This window comes from Rhea pennata, chromosome 8 (assembly GCF_028389875.1).
Source record: "Rhea pennata isolate bPtePen1 chromosome 8, bPtePen1.pri, whole genome shotgun sequence".
Classification (NCBI taxonomy): Eukaryota; Metazoa; Chordata; class Aves; order Rheiformes; family Rheidae; genus Rhea; species Rhea pennata.
The window spans coordinates 29,329,880-29,347,754 of record NC_084670.1 but is presented as its reverse complement, the minus strand read 5'-3'; the positions used below and the strand labels follow the sequence as shown (position 1 = coordinate 29,347,754).

Sequence of the window (17,875 nt, the reverse complement as noted above, 5' to 3'; positions counted from 1 at the left end):
TGTGTACAGTCCAAGCAGTTCAGACAGCTGCTGGATTCTGAATGTTACCTGCTTCCAAATTTCTCCCTTGCCCACGTGGTTACATAGAGGAGTTTTACCGCTGAAGTTGATGGGAGTTAAACACCATCCTAAAGCTAAGCATCTGTGAGTAGACAGGAATTGTGGGGTCAGGACTCTAAAAAGAAAAATAAGAAGTACTTAAATTTGATCCGCAATACTTTGTCCAACCACTATGGAGCAATAATTGGGAATATGAAAACGAGGTTAAAAGTTTCTGTGCCTAGTTAAGTTACTAGCCATGAGCTAAAGTGCTCGACAGGAGCAAGACGTGGGGAGGTACTGGAAAGAAGGGCTCATCTGTGTTCATTCTGCTTTGCAGAGAGTCACATTTCCTGACAAATCTGATTTTCAGTAATCACCACAATATTGTGCCTTATTTTTATGGAAAAGGGGCTATTTTAGGTCATTTTACTTCTATTTTTTCCCCCAATGTGTTAGTGATAATTTTCCAGACCTTTTGAGCATTGTGCTGCCAGATCTTTGCTCACTATGGCAACTAGTTTGGCATTTGGGGAGGGGTTAAGAGAAAACTTGTGCAGACTGTTTTCTGACACGCTAAAATACATTTCTCTCTTCTGCCGCTCGCATGGCACATGCGAGCTACATCCCCCGGAAACGACGAAGAGCCTCTCCTGGGAGCTGAGTGACTTTTTAGCATATGATAAATTCCCCTCTCTCATTCCTCGCCCCACAAAATTATAGTGTGAGGGTAATTCAAACTTTTTATGAATTCGGGTTGAGTTTGGCAAATAATTTGGCCTCTTCCAGCCCAGAAAGATGGGAAATGTTCCCTCTTTCTGTTTTCTATAGCAACAGTTCGGTTGTTTTGAAATTGGCCTAAATTTGGGGTTAAAAAAAGAGGAAAAGAAAGAGGGAAAATGATAACATGAGATAGAGAAGATTTCATTTTTGGTTAAGGGAGACATTTTGATTCATCTGAAAATGAGTTTTAATGTGAAGGAGTAAACAAGGAGTAAAGGATGGTCTAGAAGGGAAATAAATAAATAAATAAAATCACTTTAGGGCTCCTCAAAAATATTTTTTCTTCTGGTGTCTTCAGCTGAGCCACCAATCTGAAGTAGTGTTCCCACCTCAGTGGCTTCCACAAGTGGTGAATATAACTTGCACGTTCCCAAAATTGATGGCGGTTAGGAGGTTGCTGGGGGAAGTGTTGCTGCGCTAAGCGTCTAATGCTTATGTTGTCAGCTATGGCCCTGGTCAGGACTTGGATAGGGCTTGTTGGAAACCGCTTGGGTTGGCCTATGGGGCTTGATGGACCATTAATCTGAACCAGTCTGGTTGTCCTTGGGTTGTTCAGTTAATGAGCGTGTTTTCCTGTATCCTGAAGTTGTGATGCTGAGCGCAGTGCTTTGCACAGCCTGATCTGTTGCCAGAGTTGGAGCATGCCTTGCAGTCACTGGAGGACCTTCTGCTTGGGGTTTAGCTTGTTACACAGCCCCTTGTTTCAGGTCTGTGGGGAGTATATATCTATGAAGAGTTGTTTGTGGAGCGAATGGATATCTCTCCACCTCAAAAAGCCTCTCACAAAGCTGTTTAAGTGCTTTCTTTCCAAACAGCCCTGAGACGCAGTCTAGTGTCAGGAGAGGAGGTGGCTTTGTAAGTGTCCAGGGTGGCTTTGCTGCACTCATGGTACAAATGTCTTTTTGTTGTTGTTGTTTGTTGCTGTGATTTGTTGGTTTGTTTTATGGCTTTAGACTGTGGAAATTGGTGACAGAAACGGCCCATCAGTTTCACAATGTTCCTCCTTTCTCTGGGAAATAAATAAATAAGTAGATGCACAAAAAGCCATTTTGCCAGCTGAAATTTTCCATGCCTCATCTCACGGCAGCCTGTTTTGGAAAATCTGAGCAAAATCTGTTCATCCATTTGTAAGTTTTGGAAAGGTTGGAGAAAGGAGGGGAACTTTTATGTCAATTAAAAAAAAATTTTCTTCTCCTTATTCCCTCTTCCTGGAAGGGTACGCGCCTGTGTGTTTGGAAGGTTCAGCTTCCATTTATATTGGAAATAGGTATCCGTGTTTTGACTTTCTCAGTGGCTTTGCTTAAACACCATGCATATATCCAGCTTCAGTATAAAACCCTTGTGATTACTTAAAACTGAATATTCCACCTTGCTTGTAGAGCGTTGATACCCATTTAACCTGGACACCATATACTTTACCAGGAAGATATTTACATTGCTATCTATCATGTGGATCTCTGAACTAGTAGTTGAAGACACCGTGCGGACAGAGTTGTTTTAGCATCCTACAGAGTGCTCTGGGAATTTATTTATTCCCTGTGAAGATAGAGTCCCTAAGGTAACTTTGTGTTTAAAGTGAAAATCCAAGTCAACTTCTGCAACAAGAATGGAACTCAGCTTTGCTGACCGCTGTTCAGAAGATTTTGGTGGCATAAGGGAGGTCCTGTGCGAGACGGGATATTCCTGCTTCCCCAACTTCTCTCCAGTCATCTCATCACATGCAGATAGGCCTGTGCCTGGAGTGGGGCTCCGTCAGGATGCTTGCAGTGATTTCGCGTGGGCTGGGACTTGGGTTACAGCAGTTTAATGCCTTACTTTGTTTTGGCCAAGCCATGGTCAAGGTTTGCATATATACTTGGAGCACGTGGGTGATGCAGTATGGGTGCATTAGCTGAGCTTAGATGCATGTAGCTTTGGGGCCTCTGAAACAAGGGAATTTGCTTTCCTTTGTGTGTGGGATTTGCTGTTATATTGGGATGCAGAAGAAATTAAGCTGCATATATACTTGAATAGAGGAAGAGGAAAAACAGGAATTTAAGTAGGCGCATGGTCATATAGTTGGCTTCGGGGCATTTCTGCAAAAGCAAAGTTTGGGAAGAGATAACCTGAGTCCATGCCATCAGAGGTTATTTGAGGAAGTAAACCCTGGCTGTCCTGACCTGGGTACAAGTGTGCGGATGAGTACGGAGAGGTTATAGACAGACAGCCACAAGCTCCTTAACTGTATCAGGTCCTTGCAATTTTAACTGTCTCCAGACATGAGGCAGAGGGGAATATTTTTGTATTAGGTTCAGTGTGGTTGATCTTAAATGTTCGCAAATGTAGACTTAAGCCTCAGTGAATATTGAGATCAGCTTAAAATAATGAGATTTCTTACAGGTTTAGTTAGCAGGGATATTTGTCAGCCTTCTGGCTGCCCCTGTATTTGCCAGCTGTTGTTTCAGACCTGAAGGTCTAAAAGAATATCTTTAACGAATAGCAGTGAAATATGTGACTCCTGAAGCTGGGACTTTATGAACCCAAGTAAATATTGTGAACCATGGTAAAATTGCAAAAGATAGCACAAGTGATAACGTTTAACCTGTCAGTAGCATTTCAAAGTCAAGCTGTGTGACTATATGGGTCTGTGTAGGGTGTAGACAGGAGTTTCTGCGTTCCCATGGAGGAACTGGTGTGCGTTCATTGTGTGCACAACACTACAGGAGCTTAAGCTGATCCCAGGCCAGGAAAGTGTTTGAGGAAGATTTTTTCTTTCCTCGATGTACAAGTGAGGTTTTAGTGCTTTGGCAGGTGAGGGCTGTTGTGGATAAGGAGGAATCTTATCTCATCTGTGCTTGTGCAAGCTCTGTGTCGGAGCAGCCAGCGGTACTCTCTCCAAGTGGCATTTCTGCCCAAGACATCTCTGGTTCACCCCTGGGAAAGTCGTGCGAGAGGCCAGCTCACAACCCCATGGCCATGGCAAAGGAATCGTGCGCTGCTCTTGAAACACGGTTGTTGGGTGGTTCCCCCCCGCAATACATCTTAGGCACAGTGGAGACAGGAAAGAAAACTCCTCTGAAAATCACAACCTAATTACTCCCATCTGCTGCGGCACTGCTTCCCATTTCTGCCTGCCAGGATGCTTGTCTCCGATGCTAACTACCACATTATTTTCGATAAGTTGCAATCATTTACTTGAAATCTCCTTCTCCTTTAAAATGTCCCCCTGGAAAGGCAATTCAGCAAGTTGGGAATGGGCAGAAAAAAAGATGAGAGAACCCCTGAACAGGCAGTGCAGCTCGGGCTCGAACACGGACTCTTCTCTGGTACTCATTAAAAGTTCTCAGCAGGTTTCTTTCAGGGTGGGTTTGTTTAAATGTCCAGCTGCTAGGACCAGCTTTTGGCTGGTATTCTCAGCAAATGGAGCTGTGGAAGAACTGCCAGCTTATATAGTTTTGAGGATTTTTTGACTGGACAGCAAATTTTAGGGGACAGAGCTTTTAACTACTGAAGTCGGTGGATAATTGAAGAATTCGGAGGAACATGGTAGCTTGCAGCAAAACGCTAGCAAGCAGCTGTACCGGTTCTTGAGAATCTCTTGTTTTGTCCTTGACCAACCTGGTCTGGTCTGGTCTTGTTCACTGTGTTGTCTCTCTCCAAAATGTCACTATTGCATCCCTGGAGAGTCTGTTCCCAATGCCCCACCTTGGCTTGGTCTCCTCCAGTTTCTTCTGCTTACCCTTCTCTTTGCACTCAGAAAGTCTTGGCCACGTAGAAACAGGGTTGACTGAAAATGCATGCAGTAGTATCCGAGAGGTACTAGGATGGGAAGATACAAAGACAAGAAGTGGTGGGGAACATTGTACCAAAGCTGGCTGTATCTTCTTATGAGCAGCTATATCCTATTGTAAGAATCTAGCCAGGACAGTCATATGTTTGCCCTTCTTGTATTTTGTTAGCTTTAGGCAACTGACTGCATTAGGATAAAAAGCTCTTGCCCTTTCTAGAAGACAAGTAGGGCTTGGAGATTTGAGAACTTGGACCTCCTTTTCTGGTCTCTGCCACCTGGCTCCCTTGGCCGCAGGGAGCATTGCTAAGCCATCATCTCCTGCTACGCTGCTGCCATCCTCCATGATTCTGTTTAGTTGCCTTCATGATTTTGTTCTACCAGTGTTGCTTGGGCCTGTCAGATTGGAAGGGTTTGGTATGTTTGGAGAGCAAAGAGTCACCGAGCTGAGACCTTTGGTGGTGCAAAAGAGAGGTGGCTGCACACTCAGCTCTTGCGCTGAACTCGCTCTGCAGCTCCCTTTGGAAAAGCGCTGCCAGGAAGACAGAGTAAATATGGGACTGGGAAGTTGGGATGGTGGTGCAGAAGAAGGCCTGGTAGCCATTTTAATGGATTTCTTAGGTGTCCTCAAAGCCCTAAGGCCATCCCTCAGGATGCAGTTCATTTTGAAGGCATGTGCCCAGCACGGTGTCTAACCAAGGGATGTCTTTCTCCTGCCCTGTGACCCTGCGTCCTGGCTATAATTCAGACTGACTGGCTGCCCAACTCTTGGGAACACTGTACAGTTTTGCGGTGTGAGGACACAGAAGAACGTGGAGGGCCTGCTGCCCATCGCACGTGCATGTGAGGGCTGACTGGTCCGCAAGGGCTCCTGGGGACCAGAGCCTGACAGATTCCTAGGTCCATGGGACATAACTTGGTGACTCGATATAGTTTCCATCCCGTGTCCCTGGATCACAGGGCAGGCAAAGAACCCAGCGAGTTATTTTCAGCTTTGCCTCCTTGCCTGTTTCTCGAGGCCAGCCCTGACACCACGTTGCTGTGTCCCTGCACCGCTGCCAGGCAACAGAGCAGGCCCATGATCAGGACTCGGATCATTTCCTCCCGCACACGATGCCCGTAATATCTTGCTCGAGAGAGAGAGCGAGCGAGCGAGCTTGGGAGCCATTTCCCGGGCTGCGCATGCTGGAAATGCCCAAGCAGAAAATCCGGGCATGACCCAGTGAACTAGAATCCCCCGCTAGCGCGGCTCTCCCGGGCGAGGGAGTTAGCGGCGCGCGGCTGCACACTGCCTGCCCGTTCGCTGCTGCGCTCCCGAGGCAAAGGCAGGCGCTGTCCCGCCGCGCTGGGGCACCCCGTACCGTTCGGGGCGTCGCTGGCACTTTGCACGGTGTTTGTACCTGCAGGAGCAAACTCTTTGCAACCAGGGAAGCAGGTAGGGCTTCGAGTTCGGCGACGTGCGCCGGCGTTGGCCTGCTCCCCGACTCCGCACCTCCCCGAGGCGACGGGCAGCAAAGCCGCAGCCGGAGCGGGGTCCGCGGCCGGGTCCCGGCTGCTCCTGGCGCTGGTGTGGCCGCCGGGCACGCCGGCACGGCCGCGCGCGGGCCCCGGCGAGCCGTGGGGCTGGAGGCGGGCGCCTCGGCTGCGCTCTGACGCGGAGCATTTCCCCTCTGCGGTGAGCTCGGGAGCGTTTCGCAGCAGTGCGAATGGGGACAAGGTGTGCTTTGGTTTTAAAATGCACGTGTGTGTATGTGTATATATATGTGTGTGTGTGTGTATATAAAAATTGTGTGTACGGGTATATATGAGTACATAAAAGTGTATTTTGAGTCAGATGCGCGGTCTCCGCGAGGAGCGAGCACCCTCTAGCGGCATTTGACGCGGCTCCTGGGCTTTCGGAGCCAGCAGGAAAGCAGCCAAAGGCGGAAAGTCTTGCGTTCATTTTCCTCCCCTCTACCCCATCCCCCCGGCTGTTAGTTGGTGTGTGTTTTTTTTTTTTCCTTTTCCTTTTCGTTAATCGGGAGCAGCAAACGGCGGGTCGCGGCCACCGCGGGCCCCACCGTGGGCAGCCGGCAGCGGGCGCAGGCTCTCGGTTCCAGGTTTCTGTCGGAAAAGCGCTGCCCGCTCCCGGCCTCGGCACGAGAGCCAAGGGAGTGGGAAGCATCATTCTGCTAAATTTGTTTGGTTTTAATTTCACGTGAAAACCGGCAGCTCGAGGAGAGCGGAGGCCTTTTGCAATCGTCCGCGGCGGCGGCGCAGGGTGCCGGTGCCCTCCTGCCGCCCGCCCCTCGCTGGCCGCCGTCCCCGGGGCCCGCGTCCCTGTCGCGGGGTGGCTTCCCGGGGCTGAGCCGGCCGCGGCCACCGGGAAAGGCCAGAGGCCGGCGTTAAAGCCGGCGGCGGGGCGTGAAACCTGTCCCGTATCCCGCTGCGTCCCTGCATCTGCGCCGAGCGCCGCGCGGCTGCTCTTCGCCCCTGCTGGGGCCGGGGATCTGCTGGGCTGCGGGATCCCAGCTGCCTCCCTCTTCCTGGGCAACTGGGTTGCCTGAAAGCGTTTCCAGCTGGGCGGGAGACGAGCCGGAGGGAGGTGAGGAGGGTCGGAGGGGTCCGGCGGGGTCCGACGCTCGGCGCCGGCTGCAGCCGCTTGCGTAGCGCCGGGAAGATAAAAAGGTGCTTTTAAATAATCATTTTGTCTTCTCCTCGCCTGAGCGCAGCCTCCCAGGGATAAATAGGCAGCATCAGTTCTGCTTAGACACATTGGCCTTTTCATTTATTTCCTTCATCGCGTTGTTCTCGCTGGCCAGCCAAAGCCACGTCGTCGCTGCGCGGTCCCGGCCCCGTCTCACCCCGCTGGATTTTGTCCCTGCTCCGGAGCCACGTGGCCCGAGGAGGGGACCGCCGTGTAGCGCATCCAGCACCAGAGCATGTGCGTATGTATAAATACATATATATATACGTGTATATATAGGCGTGTGCGCAGCGGGACGCCAGCCGGACCGTCGGCGCTGGGACGTGCGCGTGCTTCCCGCCGCGCGGGAGGAAAGCGGCGTGGTTACGCGGCGCTTTTCATCACGAAGGAGCTCTCCAAACATAAACTAATTAATCACTTGTGCCTACCTGTCAGGGCAATGATTCCTGACATGCTTAATCTAAAAATATTTCCCTTTTGAAATCCTCCATGTGCCGGTTTTGGCAACTCCGTTTTTGGTTTGTTTGCCTGGGTTTTGTTTGTTATTTACCCATGATGATTCCCATTTTTATTTAGGCTTCAGATGTGCCTTTATTTGAGGATTTCTTTTTTTAGCAGGAGAAGAGGGATTTGTTCGCTGTCTTCCTAGCCAGGATCTCTGTCCCCGGTATCTCGTCACCTCTTTCCCTTTCCTCTTCTCTTTTGAAGGATTTTGGTTAGGCTTTTCTCTTATTTCAGACTAGGGACCACCAACCCCAAGCCGTTTTCGGACCTCTTGAATTTTCCCAGCGGTGGATCGCGTCGCTCCAGGACGCCTCGGCCGGCGTGTCGTACGCAACCTCCCTCCTGGCTTCCTGGAGCGGCGGCGTAGGCGCGAGCGGGACGAGCGCGGCCGAGAGAGACGCTGGATCTCGTCTCCCTGCGTTCCCTCGAGCTTTGAAATTGGCATCTGGATCCAAAGTTGGCACCGTGCCCCCATCCCTATTTATATAAATGATTATCCCCAGTGTGGAATTATTTATTATTAGCTCATTCCATTGGCAATTTTACTGTTGTGGGGCTTTTTTCTTTTTCCTTTTTTTTTCCCTCTTTTTATTTCCTGACCTTCTAAGCTTTGTTTACAGTCAATGCTTCAAACACAAAAATGCCAATTAAGGAGAGATTCCTGAACTAGTGATTTCAGAGGAGTTTGAGGCTTAAAAAAAAAGCTCTGTTACTGTGTGTTATCTGAACCCTCTCCACAGGGTCTTTTACTTCAAGTGATTTTATATTAATAATAACTATCTTTTTCTCAAACTTATTTCTGAGTGAGGAAGAACATACTCCTTGTCTGGTAGAGTTTTTTTGTATTTCAGTGCTCTGTTACTGCTTCTTATTGGCAACTGATTTGAGATACGTACTTTTTTAAGGACAGTGAAAATCATTTACTGTTGTTTCTGCTGCAAATCAGGGGGTCAGAAAAATGGGTCAAATTCATCGCAGGTATTAGCAGAACCAGCTTTATTAAAATCCATGGGGCATTACCCAGCTCTGTCAGATGTATAGAGGTAGGGTGTGCACAAGCGTGTGGATACGGGTGTGTTTGCAAAGTGTTTTGAGTTCCTCTGCCAGAGGAAATGGGAAAAACAGAATTCATTTCTCGTAGGAATTGCCTTTTTCTGTTCACTTGTCAAGCCTCTTCCCCCCCCACCCCCCTGCTGTTTTTTTTCCTGCGGGCACACACACCTGTGCGTACACATGCAGAAATCCAGGGTTATGGTGGTGTGTTCAAACGCCGACTGCATGCATAACCAAAATGGCATTTCCAAATTCTATATATGTGTGTGTGTGTGTGTGTGTGTGTGTATAAAGCGTGAAAATTTTGCGTGTGTGTTTATATATCAATACATATGGGTGTGAATTCGTTCAAAAGGCAGAGGGAGAAGATGGTGTGTCCTCCACCCACGCGTGTGCTCCGCAGAATATGTCTCTGCCTCGCTGCTGCCGCAGCCCGCGCGTGCGCTGCTTCACTGGGGCCGGCCGCTCAGCGCTACCTCTCTGCTCCTTTCTCTCCAAAGACATTTCTTTATCCCGGCGCCCTGGCGCTTCCGACTTCGGCGGAGGCTGGGACGTGCCCCCTTGCTGCCGAGCCGGCCCCCAGTAGCGCCTCGGGGTGAGCTCCGAGCCAGGCTGGGGGCTGCCCTCTTCCCGTCCCCTGCTCGAGGCAGGATTTGGCCCTCCTGATTTTTTTAGGCAAGCACCCAGTGCGGTCGGAGAGTGATGACGAGGGGCGTCGGGCCGACGCGGTGGAAAATGCTGCCGGTCACCGGCGCGTGGTTTTGCCGAGCGTGTTCACGCAAAGTCTGGCGTCGTGGGTTAGTTGTGCTGTTTGGCTCCTGCCGGTTCTGCCCTATTTCCTTCCTACAGGAAAAGAGGAGGCGCAGAAGCGAGAGTTGGGGGTTAAAACGCCCTGCTCGCTGCTTCCGCCTTGCATTCTCAGCTGTTCAGGTTGGAAAGCAAGGGGCTGCCTTGGGGGAGCAGTCGCAGGAGCACTTGGGGTTCAGATTTTGGGGTGCAGATCTCGCTTTTGCCCGGGGAGGCCCTTCCCGCTCCGTACGAGGCCGCCGTTGTCCGCGTTAGTCCCCAGGGCGCCGCTCACGGCTCCTTTCTTTCCCCTTTGTGTCTCCGTGCAGTGCTGAGCATCCGGGGAGCCCAGGAAGAGGAGCCCACGGACCCCCAGCTGATGCGGCTAGACAACATGCTGCTGGCCGAGGGGGTGGCCGGCCCCGAGAAAGGAGGCGGCTCGGCCGCCGCCGCCGCCGCCGCCGCCGCCTCCGGCGGGGCCGGCTCCGACAACTCCGTGGAGCACTCCGACTACAGAGCCAAGCTCTCCCAGATCCGGCAGATCTACCACACGGAGCTGGAGAAGTACGAGCAGGTAACAGGCTCATTCGCGCCGCGCCGCCCGGGCGCGTCGGAGGGCAGGGACCGCGGAGCAGCCGGAGCCGGAGGAGCCGCCGCGGCTGCGCGCAGCCTGGAACGCTGCTGACATCTGTTGTTAAGAGCGTGCAGGCAAATGCAAAGCGTCGCTTCGTTTTGTAACGAAAACGGGAGGGTTTTAGGGTTGGGACTGTGGTGGTGGTGGTGTTCGGGCATGTGCTGCACAAACACGCTCAGCATTTATTGCGCCTTTTATTTTCCTTGCACCTTCCCTCATGTTTTGCCTGAAACCGTGCAAGGGGACTTCTTTTGGCGCTGCTTGCCTTGTTATAGGCAGTTTTTCAGGCAAATCTAAGCAATGCTTAAAACAGAATCTTTCTTGAATATTTCTTGTGCCTGAAAAGTTAATTTTCCAGAAGAAAAAAAATAAGTGGCTTTTTTCCTGTGGGAAATGATTCTTAAAAAAAAAAGAAGAGAAAAGAAAAACTATTTGGGTCATGAATGCAACTCTTAGTAACACTGACAATCGTTTGAGAAGCTTTGCAGACCAAAATTCAAAATCGGTTCCTTTCAAATGCTTCCAGATGTTTCGCAGACCTCTCATCTCTGCCGCACAACTTGCCGTTGTGGTGAACATGGTTTTGACCCAGCAGTTTTGGTTGACAGAGCATAAGCAAGAAAGTATCCCTCCTTTGGGGAGGACGACTGGCTCCACAGCCAAGGGCCATCCTGCGTTTTCAGCTCTCTGGGTCAGCTCCATCCTTTGCTGATGCGTCCGGGGCTGTGACCAAGGGCGGCACTGGGGTCCCGTACTGGGGTGCAGCTGCAGCAGACCCCCTTGCTGGTAGCAAGCCAGCCCGGCCATGCCAAGCCATTTTGCCCAGATAACCTCATTTGTACTAGTGGCTAGGTATGTCTCACTTCTTCAGGTGTCTGTTTGCCCAAGCTAAGGCTGCTGGGCAGGATCTTTAGACCTCCACGTGAAAGTAGGAGGCAGGAGAAGGTCCTTGTTTGGCACTGAAGAGTTCTTGTTATTTTAGATGGGTGTCCATAATTTGGAACTGGAGTCAGTATTGGAGTTTGAGAAGCAAAGCATGGTCATGCCATTAAGGTGTTTTCACAGTGCATTAAATGAGGAATGGGAAGGGGGTGGCTGGGCAGAGGGAACGGTTGGGAGGAAGTTGCAAGGGTGACCTTTCATGTCTGTCCTCAGCCATTGCTGCTGCTCCCTCCAGGCGTGTACACTGGGTATCATGGCACAAGGGCTCTTCCGCTTTCCCCCATGGTAGGGAGAGCATGTCAGAGCTCATCTTTCAGGCCCTAAGCTGAAGAGATAGAGACCCCCACTTCTTCTGGCATACAAGCCCAAGGAGAGTTACCTGAACAACAGAGCCAGGGAGGACTCCTTCAAGGGCACAGCCAGGCCCAGGCTTTGCAGAAGGCATTTCTGTTCCTTCCTTACATTTTTTCTGTTATTCTTTCTGCATTAATTTGGCCCCTCAAAATAGAACCCTAGCTGAGAGAAATGTTTACCACCAGCCCCCTTGGGTGAGATAGGCCACATCTTTCCTGCTGTAATCCCATGGCTCACCCAGAACTTTCCCTCTGGCTTGTTTGTTCTCACAGCCCGCTTAGGTTGTCACTTTTACCGCAAAGATGCATTGCAAATGGATGTGTCAAGCCACATTTTGCAGCTGTGGCGAGGCAGAGCTGGTATCGTCACCTGCACCCCTGCGGTCCTCCTGCAAAGCCAGGGTTCCGATGTGGTTTTTGACCTGAATGCCCCTATTTCTTGTCCTGTTGGCAGGGCTTTTGGAGCAGAACACTATTGCTGGCTGGAAGGAACTCGGTGCCTGACTTCACATGGTGTCTGGCTGTTGCTGTGACAGCACAGCTCTCTCCTGCAATTTTGTCTTTAATGCTTTTATTTCACGCAAAGAGGAGACAAGCTGAAATTGCTCAGGCGTCTGGGAGCAAAGAGTCGCCTGGCTTTGAGCTCTAGTAACTGCTGCTCAACTGACACCCTCCACCCGGGGGAGATCAGAGCTGTCAATTGAAGCTGATGATGGGCAATTTGTGGGTCTTTGCTGGCCTAGTGACCTCTCTCTGTTGGGTCTGGGCCATAGAGGTGTGTAGGGACTCATCACCTCCTGGACTAGTCATGGGCAGGCCCTGGGAATGATGAATGGAGGGGGAGAAACTGCTTAAGAAGGTTGGAAGTGTGCAATGGGAAAGATACTAAGTCAAGTCTATATCATCAGTCTGCAAAATCAGTCTTTCTTTGCCCTTTTATAACCCTTTTTTCCCATTGTGAGATGGGAACCGGGGATACTGCTCCCCAGAGCAACTCTGCATGTCCCAGGAGCACCTGAAACTTCTGGAGCCATCAACGTCTGAGTGCTGCTCTTGGCCTGGTTTTGGGGGGCCTGGATTCCAGACTGGTTCTGGGAATTGGAGGAGTCCCATTCTACCAGTGAAGTGCTGAGGGAATGCAGGGAGAGAGCAAAGCCCCCACCTGAGCTGGCTGGGCTGTAGACCACGTGGAGGATGGCAGAATTAGCAACGTGGAGAGAGGGGAACTGCTCTCTCTGCCGTACCCTCACGAAACGGCAAGGGGGCAGCAGGAGCTGCTGGACACTGCTGTGCCAGCAAAAATCTAATTTGGGTTATTACCTGCTTGTCCTTTCCTGTCAGAGCTCCTGCCTAATTCAGGCTTTAATTGTTGTTGTTATTTATTTATCAGATGTGCTAAAAGCCCAGAGCAAGGCTGTGTCTCTCTTGAGAGCTCTTCTCATGAAACACAGAGGTGGCTCTGCAGGCACTGGGTGCTGGAGCCTGCCTGGGGCATCGGGAGGAGGGATGGAAAGATTGAAAAGTTCATGGTTCTCTTTGAAAACATTTACAACTCTGCCAGTCTCATCCAAAAAAACAGCGTCAAGACTGGGATTTCTTCATGCTTCACATGGGTCCTAGGGTTTCATTTAGCCTAGATCCATCCATGACCCCGACAGCAAGGAAATTGGCTTTCCGTCAGTGTATGTTAGGAGTCTTTCGTGCCCTGTGCCTTACAGGCAAGAGAAATTCATTTCTCCCCTGAGAGCAAACACATCTTTGCCTTGGGTCTGCCTGACAAACCCTGGCCTCACAACTTGACGGCGAGGCTTTTATGTGCATGTTCCTCCTTAACTGTGTTGCTTCTGTACTATACTTGACACGATCGAATGACCTTCCGATCCTGGGGTTTCTTTTGCTTTTCTTGCCATCCCAGGCATGCAATGAATTCACCACCCACGTGATGAACCTACTGCGTGAACAGAGCCGGACCAGACCAATCTCACCGAAGGAGATAGAGCGAATGGTGAGCATCATCCACCGCAAGTTCAGCTCTATCCAGATGCAGTTGAAGCAAAGCACGTGTGAAGCCGTCATGATCTTGCGCTCCCGATTTCTGGATGCACGGTAAGTGCACTCCCTGAAACTCTTCTCCATACCTACTGTCTCCATTAGGGGTGGAAAGGTGCCTTATAGAGTCACAGTAGAAGGCATCCGTGTTCTCTTTTTGGGCCTGTGAATGGAAGGATGAGATGGATTTGCGGTGTTGGATTTTATGGATGAACAGCTGTGAAAACAAGGGATCAGAGTTGAGGTGCAATACTGCTCAGGCTTGGAAGAGGTGTTCTGGGGTTCTGGAGTGAATCAAGATCCATTTGTAGGGCAGTGTCTCTTGACCCTGAGCTGCAGGAGCTACTTAGCTTTCTCATACCTTAGTTGTCTGGTGCCTAGCAGGAAAGGGAAGAACAGCAGTACAAGACACTCACAACTTCTGTCTGAGGGAGGATCCCTGCTGTAGCTTGAGAATTACATATTGATGATTTTGCTGTGGCAAGAGAACATTCTGTGGCATATCACAACAAATCTCTGCAGTCAAGATGTGCACTTCAGCTGGGGATGAAAGCTAATCCTCCAGCCCATCCTGTCCCCTCTAGTTTCCTGTTCTTTTCCCTCTGTTTCCTTTGTCCCAGATTTTCAGCATGCTGCAGAATTATTTTCACTCCCCAAGCCAGTTACATGCAGATTGAAGGCTTGGGCTATGGCTTGGAATGGGGACGAGAGGCAGCTATGATTTGGGGGCACATGGGAAGAGGTAACAGATGGCTAGTGTCTAGCTGTAAGTGGAGCAAACCTCACCAGGTTTATATCCTTCACTGCTTTTTTCACCCAGACCTTTGCAGAGTAATACTGACATCTTTAGCCAGGGTGACCAGACTTACCAGGTGTAGGGGCTGATTGCCAGTTTTAAGATTCCTGTGAGTTGGAGCATGCAATGATAATTTGAAAAAGAGACTTACTTGCTCTGGAAGGCACTGAGAAAAGAGTTACCAATGAGGTCCAGATTAGAGGTGTCTGACCAGGAGTCTATTGTATGCTGTGCTCCCAGGAGCAGGAGAAGGAGGGAGGGAAGTGAGGAAGGTCAGAGAGTATCAAAATTGCATTTTTGTTTCGGGATCCCTGGCACTGATTCCCTTTTTTTTGTTTGTTCTGTTTTTCCATCTTTTTTCATGCCAAGGCGGAAGAGACGAAACTTCAACAAGCAGGCTACGGAAATCCTGAATGAGTATTTCTATTCCCATCTCAGCAACCCTTACCCCAGTGAGGAAGCCAAAGAAGAGCTAGCCAAGAAATGCGGCATCACAGTCTCACAGGTAAAAGCCCAGAGATAGAGTGAAGATGGCTACCGCTAACAGGAAACCTTTGACACCTAGACCTCAATGAAGTCAGTTATTTTTTAGTGCTGAGTATTTAATTACCAAGTGAGCGCCTGGTTTAGAGCAAGGTAGTATAAGTGGATAGCAGAACAGAAGGCAGACTTGCAGGATGAAGCTGGAGGTGGAAAAAGAAGATTTCGGGGGAGGTCTTGAAATGGATGAAGACTTGATGAGCAATGGCTGGGTGTGCAGCCAAGTTGTTAACTGCATAGAAATGATATGATGTGACCAGCAGAGGCAAAGACAACTTGAATTATTTGCATAAAATTGAGGCAGCCACGTACTTTCTGGAATCTGTAACTCTGACCTGGGAGCTTCCAGGACTCAAGAAAGTACAGTCAGTCCTTGAAGCGTTCAGCTACATTGTTGAGGCCTGCCCTTTTATTTTTGCTCATTTTGGAGCACTTTGCATGTTTGGAAGCTAACCTATATGACCTGGTAGTCTCATCCTCATCTGAGCTTAGCGCTCCCTCTAGGTTCCCCTTGCATTTGCCATCTTGAGACTCTTCTCCTCCGAGACACACACCCATTCACCACTTGAGTAAGCTGAAGACAGCAGTAGCATTGGATATCCTTGCGAGAACTTGTCTGCCCTCAGCAGGAGCAGCAGCATCCAAGGGGAGATGTCATTTTGTGTGTAATGCCTGTTGAGTGACTCTGATTGCATCCCCTGTGTTAGAAGACCCAAACATCTGTTCTGCTTGGAGTCACCTACAAGAGACAGGACACGCTGGCTCAAGTAAAGCTAGAGCCTTCCTGAAGCTTCCCCTACCACTTTAAATTGATCTGTCTGTACCTACAACTTCTACCTTGCAAAGAGAAAATACCCAGGAGAAACGAAACTCTGCACTTAAGAGTATTTCTGACTGTGCTAGATCAAGACTGCATTGTACCTTGTCCATAGGATCTCCCTTCCTCTACCTAGTACCTGACTCTTTATCCAAAGATGGTAGAGAGAAATGGAGATGCAAGTTTCTATTTTTGCTAAGACTGGGTGGGAGTATGGGATACATGAGTCTGCACAAGTCACGAGCTGACCTCCAAGACTGAGTAGGATTAGGCAGTTCTTTGCTTCACAGGTTTTGAGATGAAGATGAATCATAGTGGCCATATATTCTGACTTCCTTCCCAGTGCAGCTCAGAGCAGTTCACTGACTGACTCCAGCATTTGAAGCCAGAATGTCTGCTGCAGAGAGATTGCCAAATGGGAAGATAGCTAAGAAGCACATTAGCGTTAGTGAGGAAACTGGAAGGAGAAGTGGAATGGAGCTTCTGACTAACAGTGCCTGCTCCTGGTGCAGTATTCTCTGCCTGATCTGGGTTGAGTGCTGAGTGCTGATTTGAATCGTTACCTTCTGCCTCCGAACATCACCTCGAGTCTCAGCAGGTTATAATTTCTTTATTCTGCCCTGCAGCAGTGTAGGGCTGGGTATGTGCAGTTCGTGGATGAAGTCACTTATGTGCAGAAGCTGTGGAAGCACTGGAAATAGAAGACATCACAGGAATTAAAACTTCTAGATGTCAGCTATCAACACCTAAGCCAAAAAAAAATTCCGTGAGATGAGGAAAAAATTGGTGAACTCCCCAGAATGAACATCCAGTCTTGTCTTCTGTATCTTGGGGCTTGGGCTGCCCTTTTGGAAGGGGGGGCACTGATGTGCTGCTTTGACAATGTCACCAGCAAGCCATGGGACAGTGTCCTTGGAGTTAGGACAAAGAGGTTGTTCTTCTCTGAGTCCTAGCTCAAGTTTGCACCGGAAGCAGACCCAGGAAGGGTTGGAGTTCTAGGAGAATACAGCATCCTCAGGCATTTGACCATCTAGCCTACTCATCCCTTTGAGCTTTCTAAATCAATGTCAGTAGCAGCTGGAAGTTGACTTCTGCTTAGATTCCCCCAAATCACTGTGTTCAGTGATGTCGATGAAGAAGCTGAGAGCTGCTTCCCAGACTCTAGACTGAATCTTTCCCATGTCTTCTGTGAACTTATTCGTGGTGATACAGTGTCCGTGAGTGAACAAGGTATTGTCAGCTCAGTTCTGGGTGGGATTTGGGGTAAAGAGCTTATGGCGATTCAGAAGGTACCTTGACATTTTCCCTAGAGAAGCAGCTCTGACAGGATACCGCAGCCAGATTTCACAGGCTTGAGTTTCCTAGCACTGTGCTGAGCCTCTGACATGAACACTTTGAGATGTTTATCCAGACGTCTGATGGATTCTCCAAGCCGCAGTAGTTCTAAGCATTTGCAGTGCTGATGCCACCTTGATAGTCTGCAGAGATCGTCTGCTCGACCTCTTTAGGGAGCTTTCTGAGGATTGTGCATTGCCCTGCTGCAACCCAGGAAAATGCCAATTTTGACATGTGCAGAGCTACACTGCTTCACTCAAACTTCAGATCTGGCCCATCCTTTTCAACTGTTTCTTTAATTTTATAATAAATCAACCAGTGTCATTCAGTGTACTTTTAGGCACTTGAAGGCACCAGGCACGTGGAGGTCTCTGGGAAATCACAGTGGAAACATCTCCCATAGTCTCTGCCTGCCTCCTTCATCTCCCAGTAGACTTTCTGAGGGGTGAGGACATAAGAGCTGACAACCTGAGCTTGAGCATAGCTGGGGTGCATGAAACAGAAATCAGAAAGGAGGGAAATGAAAATCATCTCAGCTATCTTAAATACCCATTTTCCAAAGGATTCATTTGTTCACTGAGTCCAAAGTTGAGTCTTCTGATGTGCCTAAATCTGCTTTTCCAATCTTCCTCTGAATGTGTTCTTTACTCTCAGTTATATAGTGACTCATGCTAAATCAGTACAAAGAAGATTTCAGCTAGATTACGAGCATTCAATTCTGGACTTTTGCACTGATTTAACTCAGACAAGTTAAAAGCAGAACTTAAGACACTGAGGCAAGTTTGTATGTCA

At 49.4% G+C, this 17,875-nt stretch overlaps 1 protein-coding gene across 7 annotated transcripts in view; it reads left to right on the top strand.

Annotated features, from left to right (window-relative positions):
* Positions 1-17,875, top strand: part of PBX1 (PBX homeobox 1) — a 154,581-nt gene that overhangs the window by 115,709 nt on the left and 20,997 nt on the right. For all 7 annotated transcript variants that reach the window (XR_009959046.1, XM_062580941.1, XM_062580945.1 and 4 more), the window contains exons 3-5: positions 9,947-10,191; positions 13,462-13,652; positions 14,761-14,896. Coding sequence is in view for 6 of the 7 variants with exons in the window: in XM_062580941.1 (XP_062436925.1) it covers positions 9,947-10,191; positions 13,462-13,652; positions 14,761-14,896 (572 nt within the window). In the remaining variant the exon portion in view is untranslated. The remainder of the gene's footprint in view (positions 1-9,946; positions 10,192-13,461; positions 13,653-14,760; positions 14,897-17,875) is intronic.